This window comes from Mus pahari, chromosome 4 (genome assembly GCF_900095145.1).
Source record: "Mus pahari chromosome 4, PAHARI_EIJ_v1.1, whole genome shotgun sequence".
Lineage (NCBI taxonomy): Eukaryota > Metazoa > Chordata > Mammalia > Rodentia > Muridae > Mus > Mus pahari.
In genome coordinates this window covers 70,087,602-70,107,874 of record NC_034593.1, presented here as the reverse complement: position 1 = coordinate 70,107,874, position 20,273 = coordinate 70,087,602, and the positions used below count along the sequence as shown (strand labels likewise).

General features: G+C 40.4%; 1 protein-coding gene and 1 pseudogene across 1 annotated transcript in view; both read left to right on the top strand.

Moving 5' to 3' along the window:
- Rapgef2 (Rap guanine nucleotide exchange factor 2) overlaps positions 1-20,206 on the top strand; it is a 175,411-nt gene extending 155,205 nt beyond the window's left edge. The window contains exon 9 of the mRNA XM_029538030.1: positions 19,661-20,206. Within this exon, the coding sequence (XP_029393890.1) occupies positions 19,661-19,798 (138 nt within the window). The 3' untranslated portion in view covers positions 19,799-20,206. The remainder of the gene's footprint in view (positions 1-19,660) is intronic.
- The window catches only part of LOC115062413, a 1,825-nt pseudogene continuing 1,756 nt past the window's right edge, over positions 20,205-20,273 (top strand).

The window sequence follows — 20,273 nt, the reverse complement described above, 5'->3', positions numbered from 1 at the left end:
GCCATGTGAAATATAATTAAATGAATAATTATGTCCACCCTGGTTACCATTTAACATTTCTTTAGCCCGCATTAACCATAGCACTTATTTTCTGGACACCTCTAAAAACAAAACGAAACAAAACAACAACAACAATAACTACACCCTAAATTATAGTATGCCTTCACCTAGATGTAGCAGAGTGACCCAAAATTCATCAAAGATAGTTGTTCTTGCCCTGGCTTGGCCCTGGGCTCAGCCTTGATTCCCTGAAAGATGTGCATTGTTGGTGGGTAGGTAGGGCTTTGTATTAGGCAGCATTAGAACACCTCTTTCATGGGCTGTATCAAGTAATGCCTTTGTACGTACATCTGTTCTCACTATTGTTCCCGACTTTAAGTGTCATCTGAGCTGCCATAAAAAGGATGTTGCCTTCTGTTATGATTGAAAATGAAGTATTTTCCAGAAGGCTCATTCTTGGAAGTCTTTGTCTCCAGCTGGTAGCACTTGTTAGGTGGTTGGTGTTGGAGCTCTTACTCTACCACTGGATGAACAATCCCTTGATGAACAAATCCCTGGCTGAGTGGACAATTAGGAGGTGGGGCTGGATTAGAGGAATTGGGTCACTGGAAGCAGACCCTTGAAAGGTTTATCCCCAGACACTTCGTCCAGCTTCCAGGCTGCCATGTAGCTTTGCTCCACAGTGTCCTGCCATGGTGTTCTGCCTCACTGTGCACAGGCCCAGCAGCAGTGGAGCCAAGTGACAGTGGGCTGAACTCTTTGAAACTATGTATGTATGTATATATGCATAGTATCTATATGTATGTATGTGTGTCTGTGTATGTATGTATGTATGTATGTATATATGTATTTATGTATATGGGCACACACACACACACACACACACACACACGGGGATGGGAATGTAGGTAATTAATAGAACACTTGCCTAGCATAGGCAAGACCCTGAGTTCAAGTCTCTGGCACTATTTCCCCTGGGTAGTGGAGAACCTAAAGAACTTGTTTGGATTCTTTGTCCTGGTATTGACTAGTTATGCAATGGTTAGGCAAGTTCTGATATTGACTAGATATACAGTAGTTAAGCAAACCTCTTGAAGTTTTATTTTCTCTAAAATAGAAGAGACACCGTGACCAAGGCAACTGTTATAAAGGACAGCATTTAATTGGGCTGGCTTACTGGTTCTGAGCTTCAGTCCATTATCATCCTGGCAGGAAGTATAGCAGTGTCCTGGCTGGCATGGCACTGGAGGAGCTGAGAGTTCTACATCTTGTTCCAAAGGCAAACAAAAGACTGGCGAAGCCCGCACCCACAGTCATACACTTCCTGTAATAAGGCCACACCTACTCCAACAAAGCCACACCTCATAATAGTGTCACTTTATGGGCCAAGCATATTCAAACCACCACAGATATTAAAGGAAAAGTGGAATTCTTTGTGTTTTATAGATGGTAGCATGTAAATAGGGAGATTATTTTAAAGGTTTATGTTTTCAGAAGTCATGTTCTCAGAATTTTCTTGCAAACTTATGCATAGCTAATTTTCTACCTATGTAGTCCTCTACAGTCCTTCATATGCGGGCAGCAACCCCACCTCTTCCTGGTAACTGTATTATAGTCAGAGATTGTTTACATGTTTGGAGCTGTTTTTCCAGTCTATGAAGTGCTGCTAATTACATACATGTACTAACATGGACGGATGCCATCCATGACTTCCTCTTGCTTCTCCAGCTGTGTTATATTTGTCTTGATTTTTCATGTGAACATTGATTAAGAAAATTTAGTTTTGGTTTTATCTTTTATTTTCTCTTTGTTTTGAGACAGGATTTCACTATTTAGCCCTGGTTGGCCTTGAACTTTCTGTGTGAAACAAGCTGACATTAAACTGTGGCAATCTTTCTGTTTCATCCTTCCAAGTGCCAGAATTACAGGCCTGAGCCATCACGCCTGGCAGAGACTGACTTTGAGTATAGAATATGACTCTCTGTTGGCCATCTTAGATCAACTACAATTCATTTTTAAGATCCTTCATTAACTGCTTTCTGCAAATTGGAATTGGTTGCAAAATAGCTCATAAAAGAATCACAGTTGATGTGACAAAAAAAATTGTGTTAATTTTTACCTAAGTACCTCACCATTTTCCTCACTTATTAAGTGATTTTTGTACAAGTCGAGCTGCTTAGTAAGACCTGCCTTTGTAGTCATGCCGTGTGTGTTTGCAAGGAGGTATTTTTAGATGGTTTAGCTGAGCAGCAATCTGACGTCTTTAGAGGAGACATCAGTTCATTATGTGGATACAAATTCTATGCTTTCAGCTTTTATACACCAGGTCTTAATTTAAATCCCTTCTTCTTGCCTTTTCTAACGAAAGAGACTATATCATGGTATGTATTCTATTTCTTCCTAAGGCCGATCTTTCTGATTTACCTTCCTTAGATAAATGATCTAAGTAGAACGTTTTTGTTTGTTCTCAACTTAATATAGATTACAGAAGCATGGGATACAGGGTCATATTTAAATGTGCCTTTTGTGCCATTATGTGTCGTGCTGTACAGAGCTTTTCTATTATGATATGATTTCAGGGATTTAAGATAGTTTATGGAGCTCATAAGTGCTGTTTTCTTTGAAGAAGAAGAAAAAAAATGGAAAGGCCAGGATGTAGGAGTTGTATACTTCTTAATTGTGCATATTGCATTTTCCTTTAAAAAGGAAAAAAAAAAACCCTTTTGTTTGGGGAAAATAATTTAATGCAGAAGGTATAAGAAAGAGCATGATTATTTGCTTTTTTGTTCTAAACACAGTGTTTGTGTGGAGTTAGGATGAGATCTTCTGTCTGATTTTTCTCACCCCACTCCAGTACTGAAAGAAAGCTCTCCTGACTTACGCATATTTGTGTGTGTTGTGTGTGACACTTGTTCTCATAGGATGAGAACCTATGAAGATGTTCTTGGTTTACTATAAACAGAATTTTTCCTGCTAATTTTATGACACCCAGTTTTAGGAAATAATTCAAATAAATGTGTAAAAAAAAGGACTTCATTTTAAGTAAATGTTCTTTATTCATTTTCACAAATTTAAAGGTTGTGCCTGCTCTGTGTCAGATTGTTAGGGTTCAAGTGAAAACTCCTGCTGTTCATTCAGATGTGCTGCCTGCGTGGTGGGAAGACTCGGGAGTTTAGAATGATCTAAGATTTTTAATACAGTTATTTGATGATGTGGAAATTCTCTAATATTTTAATTTATCATTTTTACCATACATTAATATGGTATATAAATATAAATAACTGTCATAGAAAAATAAATGAGTTATTTTGCATGAAAGACAGACATTACTTGGGTAATCCGATTAATGATGGGCATCAGTCTGAAGAGTGAGTTTTCATTAAGATAAAAGGCAAAGACATTTCATGTATGTAATTGAAATTTTGGTGTGTGGAAAGATTTGGCAGAACAGACTCACAGTATGGAGAACAGAAAGGAAGCACTGCAGTCAGTACATTTTTTTATATATAAAGAAATCCTTTCTTGTTCTAAAAAATTAGTGTTGTTATGTAACCATTTAAGAATTTATCTGAAGCCTGGTATTAAGTGACTCAGATCCAGCTTCTTAAGGATGCTTCTTTACAGTGGAATTCAGGGGCTTGCCAGATTCTTGAGCCATGACTTCATTCTCCACCCCCTCCCCAAATTGACATGCAGTAAAACACTAAGAAACCACACAGACGTGCTGATGCCAAACCTTCATGTGCAATGATGGAACTGTCCATATCTTAGTGACCAACTTCCAGTTGAAAGTTTGGTATCAGCAAAGCAACCTGAATGCTCTAAAATCCAACCCCCTGACACTGACACACACACACACACACACACACACACACACACACCTGCCCTGGTTTGGAGTCTCCTTTCAGTTTCCTCAGGGTATCGGTTGTTCCTTCTGAGCTTGTCCCACCATCAGGCAACCCAGAATGGCACCTGTGTCTTTCTAGCCCAGTAGCACATTGCTCCACTGATCCCGCGCTCCGCTGATCCCGCCTGTTGACTGTGCTCCCCACTCGCCCACTGCAGCACCTTCCTGGAAGAAGAAACTTTCATAAGCTCCCTCTTGCTTATGGCCTCAGGGAATCCTTCAGGAATTGAGAGAATTGAACATCATCTCATAAGTAAATGAGTAAATGCACCTTTCTGGCCCTGGTGACCAGTCACCCGGAGAGGAGGCACGTGGTAATGAGAGGTTGCTTCTTGTTAGCTTCATTCTACAGGTTAAGTGACACTGACTTGGGAGAATTTGGAAGTGTCTGTTCCAGTAGTAACTCATCTCTTCTTACCTTGCTTAACTGTGGCTGGGTGTGTGAGTCCGCTCATTTCAGAATTTCTCACAGATTTGAACTGTTTTCACTGAAATATAAGCTTCTGCAAGTCAGATTCTTTACTTCTCCCTCCTTCCATGGTAATAGTTATTGTTCACCTTGTAATTAAGCATGTCCCTCCTTAATTAACTCATACGTTCCCTGGGGACTGCTTGGCATCCCTGTGGCTTCTGCCTTTTGCTCTCTGGTTTTCCACAGTTAGTAGAAACACTAGAGCACACTTGGTGTGGTTGAGCATGTGTCTGACTGCCTTGGTGCTTTTTGTTTGGTGTGTATCAGCTTTTCTTGACACTACTCTACAATGGGATGGGAAGGCCCCTGTCTCCGGAAGCTTGCTGATCCTGTTGGTAACCCTGAAAGCACTGAAGAGTGAGGTTCATTTGTAAGGGCATAGCGATGTGAATGGACTATCCAACCCCATTTGTACTTTACCAGCTCCAACTGTTTTTCTGTATTGGGGGCAGTATGCATTTCCCAGCTCGTTTAGAAGATTGTAAGAGCAGGTTTAAGTGTTTAACTTTACTTAAAAAAATGTAAGTGAACTCTTGTTTTATATTTCTGTAGCTTTTTATGTATTTTTCCCCACTGGCATGTGTATTCACACATGTGCAACTTTTAATCAATGCTTTAGTTCAAAAGGAAGAACAGCTTGAGATTGTTATCTTCTGTTAACATTACTTAATTCTCGAATCTTTTCTCCCTTTCACTTTTGAGATTATAATGTAATGACATAATTTCCCCCTTTTCCTTCCTCCCTCTGACCCTCCCATTCACTCTCCTCGCTCTTTCAAATTCATAGCCTCCCTTTTTTATTAACTGATTGTTATACATGCATATATGTACACACACACACACACACACACACACACCTAGATATGTCCTGCTCAGTCTGTAACTGTCACTTGCCTGTACATTTCAGGGCTGAGCCTTTGGCATTGGGCAGCCAGCTGGTGTCTCTCCCACGCTCAGCACCCTCGGTTGCTATCGCTCTTTGAGTAGGGCTGAGGTTTTGTGGGCTTTCTCCTGTCCACATTGGAATGTCTGTTTGTGTCATACTTGTTACACTCATGTTTAGGCAGCCATGCAGCCATGTTGGTGAGACTCTGGGTATCACTTGTGACATCAGCAGGAGAAACATTCTCACAGCAAACTACCTGATCCTCTGGCTCTTAACAGTCTTTCCACCTCAAAGAATCTATCCCTTATGGTATCAAAATGCTGTCTTCCTCATACTGTCATCTTGATCATCATTATTAATTATTATTTTTATATTTTATGTGATTTCTTGTAACCATAGCTTCAGAGCAGAAGCCTGGCCCCATCTATGTCAGTGACAGAGATAAGTCATGGGGAAAAGCAGAAACCATTTCAATCAGTGCATTGGAAAAGGGGGTCTAGTTAATCTAAGTTTGTCTTTAGGAGCTGACATGAGCTCTAGATTTATGGTGAAACCTGGGGTAGGGAACAAGAGGCATGCATGATTAAGTAGTCCTGGTCAAGTGCGGTCTGTCTGATCATTATCTCAGTTCTGATTCCCCTGACTTCACTTGAGAGCAATTGGTTGTCCAGGATGTATCCTCATCACAATAGCTAAGTGTCCTCATGAATGGCAGGCAGAGCCTGTCCTGAGAAGCTTTGCTGATCCTGCAATCCGAGGTGACTTTGGGACCCCGGTGCCTTCGTTTTTGAAGGGGGATGAGATAGGTTAGGTAGACAGGCTCCCCCAGAGTCTGCGCAAGTACGCCTGTACGGGTAAAGAAGCAGACTGACCCAGAGTAAAGGCGAAGGGCCCAGGGGGAGCAGCGTGCCAGGCTTGCATCGTGCTTAGAGCTGCTGTGTGGGCTAGACGTGCTGCAGAACTTTCTAGCTAAAGCAGCTGGCGAGTGCCTGTTGCACTGTTACTTACTCTGCTCTCCTCTCCTTGGCCTTTGTCTGCTTCACAGAATAGGTGACACCTCAGGGCTCACCTGCTAATTGTTTGCTTTGCCTAGAAATCAGCATATTGCCATTATATTCTGTACTCCTTACTCAGATTGCAGCTGGTGGTGCTGCCTGGGTGGGGGTGAGGGGTGGGAGGCTGGCTGGGTGGGTGGGGGTCAGTCCCAAAGTCTTTTTATTACACTTGAATTCTTGAATTCTCTGACAAATATATTACTTTGATTTTTGTTTTTGTTGATCATGTTTTTATATTTATTTTCTTTCCTGGAATGTCAGCCTTATGAGAGTGGGCTCCTTAACTGTTAGATTAATCTCTCTACCTTGAATGTCTATAGCAGTTCCCAGCCTGTTGGTCATGACCCACTTTGGGGGGGGGTCACATATTAGATAACCCTGTATATCATATTTACATTATGATTCATAATAGTTGCAAAATTACAGTCATAAAGTAGTAATGAAATAATTTTATGGTGGGGGGTGTCACCACACATGAGGAACTGTATCAAAGGGTCACAGCATTAGGAAATTTGAGAGCTGCTACTCCAGAATGTAAAAAGCCATGGCATAAATATTTATGGAAGTCCTTGAGAGGTGAATAGAAATATAAAAGTTGAGGTATAGGTAAACATTGATAAATTTAGATTCACAGATACTTGTGTTATATTTATAGTAAGTGTATTTTCCTTTCCCCTTTGTGGCAAAACGTAAGTAGAAATGAAGGCTAAAGGGCAGAAGTAGCCTGCAATATCAGCAACTGACAGGTTTACATTTATAACAATAAGGGCAACAAAGGTTAGTATAGTAGGCTATTGGGATTTTGTTCCAAGTTCTAGATACTCTGAAAAATAAACATTGTTTAACTTGGGAGCAAATTTTTTCTATATACAAAATGCTTAGGAATTTTTAGATTATATGAAGTTTTAGAATTCAGACTTTCAATTTAGGGAGACTATAAGTATGGATTATATCAGACAGCAAACTGTCTTAGAAACTTCAGTATCCGAGCATATGACAGTAGTGATGGTGAGACAGGAAACTCAGGAATTTGTTGATTGGTTGGTGGTTAGTTGGTTGGTTGGTTGGTTGGTTGGTTGACTGATTGGTTAGGGACACAGCAGAATCATATTTTCTCTTATGCACTGTCTTCTTCAGTGAACTCACCTCATAGTGTTTAGCCATAGGAATGTGCATATATAACAAAATTAAGATTAGAACACTATTAATTTTTACATACACAATTAACATAATTAACAATGAATTGTGAGTTATTGTATCCTTTTAGTATTTTTTAAAGAAATATTGTTTTAAAAGGTGATATTATTTATAATGTAGAAATTTTGAGTGCTATTTTAATTACAGAAAAGAATAGCCTGAACTCTAGTGTTAACAATGCTGTACATCAGTGGGTTAGTTCCACATAACCATTCCTTCAACTAAAATGAAGAGATAGTGATGGATCCTAGTGGGCCTGGCCTGGTGATTTTATACAGCTTGCTTTGGCCTGGTGTTCCATGTCACTGGGTTTCTCCATGCCAGCCCTCTCTGTATTCTTACAGTTCCATGGCTGGGTGCAGAGGCCAGATCTCTTGTCTGGTGCACACTGCTGAGGAAGCATGAAAGTGATTTCCAGCCAACCTGGAACTGCATTATCTTCAACAGCTTCACATTAGCCTGTGGGCTCCCAGTGCTGACTGTGAAGATGTTAGGTACTGATCAAACCAAGTGTCTGAATTTGATAAAATAACGCTTTATAGTAATTCAGAATTCTAACTGGACCACCCACTTGTGCTCTAGAAACTTGGTTATCTGTTAATATAGCAGTACTAAATTTTAAGATTTAGTAGCAATCTGTGATGCATATTTAATCCCTCCATGGTGCTTTAAATAAACAGAGTTTTATTTTGTGGACGAGTTGAACAGTGGAATACCAAGGCCCTGCAGAATGTTGTCTGGTTTGTTGAGAGGCTGTGTGTTGTAGTCTACAGGGCACCAGGCACTCCAGTCGGACTTGCTTCTTACTTCTACCCCAACCCTTTTCAGGATGGTATTATAAATTGTGACAGGATATTACTAACCACTTGTTCAGAGAGCACCATCTCTCTGTGTGCTTTAGTGACATTAGTCCCCGCTGCCCACATACTAGCCTTTGTTACAGACTCCCTTCCAGACTACGAACTGTGTGCCATCACAGTTCTTATCTTCCCGCCTTCCCTTCCCCTCTTCCCTTCGCTTTTCCTGCAGCTCTTGGTTTGGCTGACTCCTCCGTGTTCATGTCAGTTCTCATCTCCAATGTAGTGTTCTCAGAGCATCCTTTCATTTCACTGGTCACCACCCCAACCCCAGCCCTCATGTGAGCGACACAGCCAGGTTTGGGTGTGCCTACTAGCGACTTACTCTGTTTATTGTTCTTTTCCTCCTCTCCCTAGCCACCCTCAAGCTCTAGTTTAGGCAGCAGGGATTCCGCCAGTCCTGATCACTGGCATCACTAGTTACGGAGCCATGATGGGCTCATGGCTGGATGGCAGTAAATAAATGCCTGTTGAGTTGCTAAGTGATAGACTGAGTGTTGAAGTTCCAAGTAGAGTTGTCCCTGTCTTCCAGGCTTCTCTGTTGCTGTCTGAAAGTTAGGAAGTTGAAAAATTGTAAATTCTAGAAGTTTCATTCTTAACTCTGTTGTCTTTGCTGGGAATACAAGTTTATTGCTTAACTGTATTGCTTCATTTCTTAAAGGAAGAGAACTGTGCTGTAAAAATCATCCCATTGTATTTTAATGGTGCCACATATGATTGCTGGTGAGCGGGCAGCAACAGATCTTGGGGAGAGAACAGTGGGGTCAGGCCGCCATGGTCAGCTTCTCCCAAATGCAAGTTTTTGGCTTCACACTAGGGCTCATGTTTTCTAGGAGAGCATGAGGCTAATGGCAGATGTGTTCACTGGAGACACATCCAACACATCCAGCAAGAGAAGTGCCCATTACATCAGCAGTTGCTGTACAGGGTATGGACGTTCTTTGATGGGAAATAGTCTAGAAGTCACAGGAGCATCCCCCAGGAACTTGTGGCTTGAGGTGGTAGAAGAATGAGCACGGAGATAGAACTTACTCATCCAGGAGCAGGGAATGTGGACACTAGGGAGAGGCCCTGACCAAACTGGTTGAAATTATCTAAGCTAATTCTCTATGCACCCAGTGCTGAGACTGATAGGAAAAGATGAAGGAATGATCAGGAGAAAGCAGTGAGGTGAGACTGTCAGGAGTGTGCTAAGTATTAAGTATTCTAAGAGTAGAGGAAGCAGTAGAAGATAGGGGAATACCACGACTGTATAGGTTTTCTATCATGTCTTCAAGGTTTGCTCTGACTACAGTATGAAAAAAAGATAGGAAGGGATATTAAATCATTGCGAGAGGCAAACAAGGGCAGAAGCCGGGCAGTGGCCTCAGAAGGGACCAGAGTGCCTTCTGCTACCCCAGTGGAGTGACTTCCATTTTATAGAAGTCAGTGATTTATACTTAAAGATGTTTCAAGGTTTTTAATGCTTTTGCTCATGTGTGTGTGTCTCTGTGTATATGTATCTGTGCATGCATGCATGTGTACTAATGAAATCACAGACTACATTTAGTCCGTTGTGTGAGTGTACCTGGATGACTGCTATTCTGTTTCTTTGATGTACATCTAGGATAACAGATTAATACACATATATACAGGGACCAGAAAAGTTCAGAGAGTAGCAGAATTTGAGGAAAGCAAACCTAGCTATGCAGTGTAATAAAACATTAAAGGTGGTATTGCTTTACAAGGAATGTACCTAAGATAATTGCTCAACTTATTATGTAAGTAAATCTTTGCAAATGATTACAGAAGGTCATGAGATACGGTGGGGCACTGGCAGAAGAGATAGTGTTAGGGTAATATGATATAACATGTTCTCGACTTCATTTCACATGTGCCTAGAGAAAGGGAAAAGGAAAGAGAAGGAAAAAGAAAAATGTATTCTTTTTCTTGCAGTTTTCAAACATACAGTCCTACTGGCTTTGGTCACTGAGTAATACCCATAAATATTCAGTCAGTTCTTAGTGCCCTCCAGACAGCCAAAACTGCAGAATTCTCTAATATGCCAGAGTTGATACATCAAGCCCCCAGAAACAAATGTGAAATTAAATGGCTTACCATCTTTTGAAAGAAATTCCAAAATAAACATTTTTATTCACTATAAAGTAAGAGAAAAATCTGAGGTTTTAGATTAATAATAATAATATATAGTATTTTTCTTGTTGGCAGCTTAAGCAGTTGTGAACAGAGAATCTAAGTTGTCTCTTAAGATTAAGGAAAACATGTGTGGGCCCATGCATAGAATTTGTATCTATACATGAAATAGGAGAGATGGTGAAGATTTTCAGTTCATAAAATTACTTAAATAACCTGCCTGTCAGCCATATGTTATGATAGACACAGTTTCACAGTTGAATCACCTCATGGCGTCCTTTGCTTTTGAGTCCTGGGATTGAAGGCATGAGCTTTGCCCAGCTAAAACTACAGTTTTATGTTGAATGAACAGCACAAGAATTTTTCATAGACAAGTTATTACATTTCTTTGGCTTAATGATGTTGCTAGACTAAGCTTTATATACCAAGTATACTTTATAGTAAATGCTGTGTGTAAATATGTGAAAACCTATGTTACATACATGGTTTGTGTTTGCATGGTATGATTAGAATCTCTCCATTAGAAAATAACTGCAATTTAAAAAACAAAAACTCTTCATGGTCTCACATGTGAAGCTTGTCACCATGGCTACGAAGTTGCTGTCTGTCACATCAGCCATCTTTGCCATTGCTGAAGGCTGTCCTTACCACATTGTGACAGTTTTCTCCTTTAAGTATTTGTCGCCATGTACCAGTTAGATTCATGAACGTGTGGAGTCCGCTTTCCTTTTTTTGCTATAGCTAGCAAGCCCAGCCTTGAATAAATATTTGACCACATAATAAACTGAATAAGCAAATGGACTTTAGTGTTTGTCTAATCCTGACTGAACATGATCCTATGGAGTGCTTGGCCTGAATGTTAATCAGAGCTTTTTCCATAAGGAAGTTAAAGATTTACAAAATTTCAGTGTGTTAAATGTATCACAGGTAGTTCATGAAAATAAGGATAGTTTTTATGAGTTCATATATTTGGTTTTACCAAACCAAACAAAATATGGTAGTTTGAATACAATAGAAGTCTATTATCTTTTGTGTAAAATCCAGTGTTCTTGATTGATAGGCATTTCTTGCTTTAAGCACCAACTGAGAGTTGCTGACCTCCTTTAAAGCACGTGGCTCTGCTGTATCAGAAGTGAGGCTCTCTAAGGGAAGGGGACAGATAACAGAGGGTCTTTGGGGAAATTGTTATCAGTAAAGTATAGAAGTGGCATAATCTCTTCTGATTATTCACATTACTAAAGATTTCAACGCATAACACGGCATCTGTTTAACTGGATGAGCAGATAGGATACATGATCCATTTGTCTGTGGAAAGAGGACATTAGTGACTACCTAGCCAGTCTAGCCATTGCATTGTATGTAGACTTAAGTACGTCTGTGTGCATGTGTAAGAGAGTATTAAGGCGTTCCAAATGACTTACTAGTTAAGACGTTTCATTCTGTGTGAGGCTTTCTCCTTAAACTAACTTCAGTTGGCTCACTCTCCCTGTCAACCATAGGTCAAAAATACTTGAAGTGCAAAATTATACCTTCATGGAATATAGGAATATTTTGAGGTTTTTATTTCAGAAACAGTGCAGTGCAACAATATGTAACATCTGCATTATCTTAGATACAAATAATCCATCTCTAGGTTATTTGTTCATCTAGACGAGGATGAACAGCCGAGTCCTTAGGAGTCTTTCTCTGTGAATTTAAGCTCTCCTTTCCCTAACTCCATGCTCCGCTGTGCATTCTCATCTGAGATAACCAAGCACCGTTCCTCTGAGGCTCATCAAGCTGGCTGTGTAGTTGGTTCTAGAAACAGCCTGCTGATGTTACCATCGGCTCCTCCCTCTTCAGGGATTACTGCATCCATAGCAGCCATCATGGGAGCTCTGGGAAACAAGAGGCTGATAAGTCAGACTTGGTCCTTGTAGGATGCGACTGTGTTCCCTTTGCCCAGCTGCACATGCCATATTTGTCTTTGGTTCAGTAACTTGCCTGTGTATAGTCATAGACATATGGAGCCCCTGGGAGCTTTGGACAAGACACACGAGGGTTTGAGCTTCCTTGTCTGCAGCAGTGAGGGGGCAGCCCCTGAGCTCCTCATCAGTCTTAGATCAAGCAGTGCGGTGCCCACTTGCCAATATGAGCATCCACAGTGAAGACTGTGATCATCACTAACATTTAGAGACAACAGACAAAGGAGCTAGCTTATGGTTTAAATAGGTGTCATGCTAACCAGGTGATTGAAAAAATCTGCATACCTTTTACTTATGTAGCATGCATGTGTGTATGAGTGTGGGTTACACGTTCCACAGTGAGAGCAGACATGAGAGAAGAACCTTTCATAGTTATCTGTGTCCACCTTGTTTGAGGCAGGGTCTCTCTTGTTTATTTCACTGTACTGCTTGCTGGTAAGCTTCCTGCAGATGCACTGTCTCTGCCTCCGGTCTTACTCTCCCCATAGGCATAGTGGGATTACAGATGTGTGCCACTGCACTGGGCTTCCATGTGGGTTCTGGGGGATTGACCTGGTCGGACCTTCATAGTGAGCACATCTAGCAGCTAATCTATCCCCCTGGCCCACAATGATTTTTTTTTTTAAGTCCTATGTCTGCCATTAGTTGCCATCCTTCTTTTTCCTTTTATGAAGCAAATTTGAGTTTATTAAGCCGGTGGCTTCCTACAGATCTAAGTTTGAGGAGGAGAAGGGAAAGGAAGGGCAGGGAAGCAGGTTCAGGCACAGAGGCTTAGCCATCTGGGCCTCCTGAGAGAGTGACTCTATAGTAGCCATACTTGTCATCAAAGATCCTTAGACTACATGACCCAGAAATAATTTGGACTTTCTCGGGAATTTTTGTTTATTGCGTAAGTGCTCCTAAGAAGGTGAAAGTCAGCGTTAGCAGCGTATTAGCCCCCCGTCCCCCAATTTTCAGTTACATATGTGTAAAATGCAAGGTTCGCTTCCATTAGAACTAGGTACCATAGAGTTATGTGTTTCGAGGATTATTGTTATCATTATTTTGTTTTTATTTATGTAGTTAATTTTTACCTTAAAAAAAAAACTTTAACAAAAATGTACTTTTCCAGTAAGGAACACAGGGCAAAAGTGACCCCCACCTATAGGGTTGAATGTCAACCTCGGGCAGCAAAAGGAACCTGAAGAAGTTTCACACAGTTAGGGTGTAGGGCCTTAAAAGTGCAATTGCTGCTGATTTCCATAAACATTTTAAAGATTGTGAAGTAAATGGGAGCCACTGATGATGCACAGCACCACATCCTGTATAGAGAACACCAGTCTCAAAGATTTAGAGCCTTTGCATGGCTCAGGCTGCCTCTATGGCATCAGAGTCCCTGTGAGTCACACATGCGTGAAGTTTGGATGGATTTGTTGTAAGATGTGAGAACCTCTAACTTTCCCGTGTCTTAGTTTCCTCTTATGTTATTGGCTTCCCAAGATTGTTGTAAGAATTAAACAAAATAACATATCCATACATCCTAACTTAGAAAAGGGCCTGGCGTGTAGTGTCCGTAGACTGTCGTGTAGTCTCAGAACTGGATATGGCAGTTGAGACTACATGGCACTGGAGTTGAATCATGTGCTCTGTCACTCCACTGAAGCACTTCACTTTTGTCTCTGAGCTGGACTTCATCTACATGTTCTCCTACCCAGTGCTTCTTTCCAGCATCCAATAGATTCCCAAGTCTTTGGTTCAGAGTACCAGTCCTTTATGACTGGGGCCGCTCTTCTGTCAGCTTACTAATTTGTTTGCTTCAGAGATACCAGACACCCTGTTTGTGTTCCGTTTTACCCCCATCTTACAAATGTAGGAATTAGAATTTAGAAGAGTTAGCCAGTGAACTGGGGGTGTTGGTAGAGCCCTTGCCTAGCATATATTAAGCCCTGAGATCTATCCTCAGGGCTCACAATTCCAGAAGTCAAGAGGTGGGGCCATGAGGATGAGCAGTTCAAGGTCTCCTTCATTGCCTAGTGAGTTCAAATCCAGCCTGGACTACAGAAGTTACCCTAAAGTATGTTGTGGGGGATATTTGCCCAGCAGTATAATGAATAAAGTTTATAATTCTAAACTTAAGAAAATTGTGAGGATGTCCTTTTTGCTTTGGGAGAAAGCTCCTACACTCATGTTGAGGGTCCTGTACCCTGAATGCTTAGGACCAGTAGTAGTAATGATTTTGGATTTTGTAGGTGTGGTGGGATAGGGTTGGGATGTTGCCTCACTCGGGTTACACTGCTTGAGAAGGCTGGATAGATCCCAGCCTTGTCCCAAGTCTTGTGTGCTCTATTGCTTGAAATAAAGCACTTCTAAAGTTAGTTCAGAGAATACTGATTAAATAAAATTAAGTTGATATATTTTGAACTTGTCCTAAGATGTGCTCTGCATTATGAAGTATGAAGCTCATATCTATTAATAGAAGCCCCCAAAGTGTTTCCCAGCTGGACTATGGGTCCGAGGCGTAGCTGCTCAGCTATCTACCACCCAGGGTTTCTCCACAGAGAACAGGAAAGGGGAGGAAGGCAGCCCACTGTCACCAGCCTTTGGACTTCTTCTACCAGTTCTACAGGGTCGTAGTGATGTTCAAACCAGGGTGTTCCTGCTCATTGTGTGTGTGTTCTGGGTGGAGGTTATTAACGAGTAATTTTACAAATTAACAAATCAGTGATGATCAAGTATACCTACTCATGTGTAAGGTTTAAGTCCTGGAGATCTTTTTTAAAGCTAGCTCTGGCAGTGTCCCTGTTTGTTCCTAATAAAATGAAGGCACAGAGGGTACCTAAGTTCATGCAACTATGATTTGCTGTAGGTTTTTATTTATTTAATTGACATTCATTTCTATATTGAATGTAAACCTAAGGTTAAAATAATCTGATTTAAATATATATACTATATTTCTGGTTTTAATATTCCTTAATTTTTTTAATGTGTGTGGGTGTTTTGCCTACATATATGTATGTGCACCATGCACATGCCTTGTGCCTGTGGAGGTCAGAATTAATTCAGAATTGGATTCACTGGAACTATAGTTAAAGCAGGTTGTGAGCTACCGTGTTGGTACTGGGACTCAAACCCAGGCCTCCTAGAAAGGAGGCCAGCGTTCTTAACCACTGTGCCATTTCTCCAGGCCCTAGTATAAGAATTCTTGTTTCTTATTTATTTAGCCATGTTGGCAGTTAAACTGTGGTCCAGTTATTCGTCTAATGGTGGATTATAAAAATGTGGTCTAAACAGGATGTGATCATGCATTCCTGTAACCCCAGCACACAGGAGGCAGAGGCAGGAGAATGAGTTCCAGGCCAGTCAGGGCTTTATAGCAAGACCCTGTCTCAAAACAAAACAGAAAACAGAAAACCAAAGCTCACCAAACTTCCAAACAGGGAGGACAGCAGAAAAGCCCTACAGTAATCTGCTGTCACTGTCCTTGTGGGCCAGGAGCCCAGGGCTTGTGTGATAAGAATCTCTGTGAGTTCATGGCCAGCTTGTTCTACATAGTGAGTTCCAGGATAGCCAGAGCTACATAGTGAGACCCTGTCTCAAAAAAACAAAACAAAACAACAACAAATTGTGGTCTGCAGTAATATATTCATTTTTAGGATTGTAGGATTCTTGATCCATGAAAATTTTAAGCAGTAATATATTCATATATAATCACTATAATATATATGCAATATATAACAGATTCCTTTGACTTGTCTTACTTATTGATTTCTAGTAAATATATTTGTGTTATGATTGAAATGCTGGACCATGATTCACTGGGTAAAGGTGTTTGATTCCAATCTGACGGCCTAAGTTCAAACCCTGGGAACCACTTGGTGGAAGAAGAGAACCAACTGATAGAAATTTCCCACTGGCTGCCACAGTGTGCTACAGTACAGGCATAGCCACACACACACACACACACACACACACACACGCATAAACAGATAATTAAATTTAAAGATCAGAATACTTAAAATAAGTTAATGTTTTCCTTCTTTCTTTGTATTGGTTAGATTGTGATTGTGTACACTCTCAGGTTCATAACCCTACCCCATCCCCTGTCAGAACTTCAGACTTACAGCTGAAATCATGAGGCAATTCCTGATACCATTTTAATATGGAATTCTATTACACAATGCACAAACTGTACAAGTCAGCACTGGGTCAAGCTGGGAGCAGAGCAAAATCCCCAGTCTTGCTGTGAGAGTGTTCCATTTTAGAAGATGTTAGTTTAGACCCCCAGTGACTCTCCCTGGGGTTCCAGGGTTCTCTGTTCTGGAAGCCTGGTTGGAGCCTGGAGCTTGTGCCTGTCAGCCTCAGTACTCCTAACACCCATAGTTTGTCATTTTGTTTGACTCTTAAGAACTCTCATTATCCCAGCAGCCTCTGGCTGCTTTTCCATCAGGCATGGTAGGGCCACACCAATACACATCCCACTGTACCTCACAGGGACATCTTTTTTAACATTTACCTTTCTATGACCTTGATCCAAACTTATACTCAGCAAGATTTAAAATTGTCACTCTGATTTATAGCAAAAAAGATAATTTTAAGTTTCCTAAACAGAGCATCAGTATTTCTACTTCTAATGTAAGGAAATAGTTAATTAACATTTACTCTGCTTAGTTCATCATTGTTTTGTGCTCCCTTCCATGGAACACAGATGGTGGGGAAGAACTTAAAACTAATATGGGGACTGGGGCCATAGATTAGTAGTGGAGGAGAGATCTTGCCTAACATTGTACACACCTGAGCTTGATCGTCAGCACTTAATAAAAAGTACATTTTAAAAATTAAGTTTAAATTCTTTTTCCACTGCTAATTAACACATGTCTTGGTGATTCTGGGTTAGCAGAGGTCAAAGTTTGGACTGAAGATGTCTTATTCATCCTTGTAGTTCCTGCTCATAGCTGAACATCTCTAAGCGTAGGGAACCAGTAAATGCTTGTTAAAGGGAACTGAATTGCTGAGAGCAAAACTCTCTCTCTCAGTCCCCAGACTATTGTTCTGGACTTAGGGAATCATTTAGCTATGATACCAAGAAGAAGGGCATACATAGGTGAGTGCACAGTAGCATATAGAAGCTGGACAGGTCTCTCCTGTGAAGGATTGAGCTCTGACCACTTCCAGGCTTCTCTGCATAGTGACAGACAGGGAGGATGTTCAGGGAGAGCAGTCCTGTGAGCCTTGCATCATCATTTAGTGAGGAAAGTTCCACTAGATAGTTGTAACTTTACTTGATGTTGTTAATCTTTACATTTTTCATGCGGTCCATGTCAGTCTGAGTCATGTCTATAAGTGACAACCATTAGGTTTCAGTTACTTATTTTGTAGTTACCAGCTTGATTCTGACTGTAGAGATGCTTATGCACCTGTCTCATGTCTATAGAGAAACTGTTATTTCCCTAAGTCATATATATTTTACAATGTCTTCAGTGATCACACTTGGTGAGATAGTTAATGTTGTGATGATTTTATTCACTATTTCTCTGATTTCTATGAACATAGGAGGTTTTTGTTTTTGGGTTTTGTTTTGGTTGGTTGGTTTTTTGTTGTTGTTGTTGTTATCTAATTGTATGCCATGTACTAAATTCATTTTTAAGTCTTATACACTTTGTGTTTCAAATTAGAAAAAATAATACTTCTAAACAGACTTGAAGCTACTGATAAACATATATGTGTAGGATAGAGATTGTTGGCATCGTGGCAGGTCTGAATGGCTGTGGAATGTAAATCCACTCTGCTTGTTGAGTAAAGCCCAAGCATCTCTCTTGGAAAGCTTCCTCTAAACTGTGACAGCATTACATTTTTTGGAGAGAGGATGAGAGTCCAAGAAGGGACTGGAATGTTTCTAAGGCAAGTCCTTACTAGATTTTACTAGCTAAATAGGATCAGAATACAGCAGCAAAGAGAGAATATTATTGGTGTCTTATGGTACCAGCTAGAGTGTGTTTTCTAATGTATTACTAGTCGGTACTATTGGCATAATGTACATAAATCTAGTATTTATTAATTCAAAAGGATTAGTCAGCTTGGTATGTTTTCTAAAGTATTACTAATCAATACTATTGGTATATTGTACACAAATGTAGTTTCTTTTTTTAATCAGTTCAAAAGAATTAACCATCCTGGTCACAGCTTTTAATCACGGTGCTCGTGAGGTAGAGGCCAGTGAGTGAGTTCCAGCCTGGTCTTCTTGGTGAGACTCTGCCTCAAAGAGAAGGGGAGGGAGGGGAAGAGGGAGGGGGAAATGACTGGTAAGAGTGCAGGATCCTAGTCCTGGCAGAATTTTCCTCAGCTCACTAATTGACTAACACATTGTCAGACAGAAGGGGTCGCTAAACAGTTGTTGAATGCATAGTGCGTTTTCTCTTACATATCAGGTGTGCTAGAAACACTTGAGGGATGTTTGTGAAATCTTTTCAAGAGGTGGTTTCTGTGTAAATAAGAACAGTAAGTGAGTGGTGTGTGTGTGTGTGTGTGTGTGTGTGTGTGTGTGTATGTATGTGTGTGTACACGTACATATAGGTGAACGTTGTCTGTAAACTATTAAATCCAAGTTCTTAGAGGTGTTTTATATTTTTTCATATNGTGAACGTTGTCTGTAAACTATTAAATCCAAGTTCTTAGAGGTGTTTTATATTTTTTCATATAGCACAGTATCATGGAAATATGATTCACTGTTTACAAAATGCTAAATAAAAAAAAAAAAAAAAAAAAAAAGCTTTTAAACCTGATTTGAGTATGAATGAACCAGAAGTCTGTTTGTTTCCTTAGCTATTTAAAAGTATTGCTACAAAGTTGTATTGGTTGGCAATTGCTAACCAATAGAACTAGAGTGATTTGTTCATTTATTTGATACTTGAAAATTGTAGTTTACCATATTAAATGCTCATCCATGCGTCTTAATCATTTAACCTACCTATGTAGACACTTAATTCAATATTATTGAGATTCATCATATGCTCTTAAACTTTTAACATTTTGTGATTTGGGTTAATAGGACAGTACTGAAAAGTTTTTTGAATTTGTAAATAGAGAGATATTTTTTAACAATATTTTTGAATCAATGCTTTGCAGCAGGGTATAGTATCATAGTTCTAAAACATGTCTTCTTGAAGTTCTTGATAGAAATTATAAGCCCTCTTTTTTCCTGCTCCTTCCACAGCTCCCTGCAGACTTCACAAAACTGCACCTCACTGACAGCCTGCACCCACAGGTGACCCACGTGTCCTCCAGCCATTCAGGATGCAGCATCACCAGTGACTCTGGAAGCAGCAGTCTTTCTGACATTTACCAGGTATGAAGGGCTTTTCGTTCTCGTCTGCTTCATGGGATTCAGAAATTCTTAGAGCTAAGGCCTATAAAGTAGATTTATGTGCACACATCTATAAAGTAGATGTATGTGCATACATTAGGCATGCATGTTGTGGGTATGAGGTGTTGTGTATGTTTCACTGGCTTTGCTATGCTGTGTGTGTTTTTGGAAGCAGCTCTACCGCTGTGCTGTTACCAGTTGGCAGAATGTTAGAGAGTGGTTATGAGGGAGTTAGTTCTTGGTACTCTAAATGTTTCATTCATTCTTCTGTGGATAGTTGGTATAGTCTGAATCAACTAAAAAGCTGCAGAATTATCATTTTATGGTCATAGCAACAGACAGAACCCTTCCCCCCCCCCAATGTAGTTTATTTTAGAGCCAAATATGAGTGGCTATGACCTGGGAACACGAGATTTGGATTACCCAGTTGGTGCTGTGTAAAAGGTATAAAACCTGGGCACAT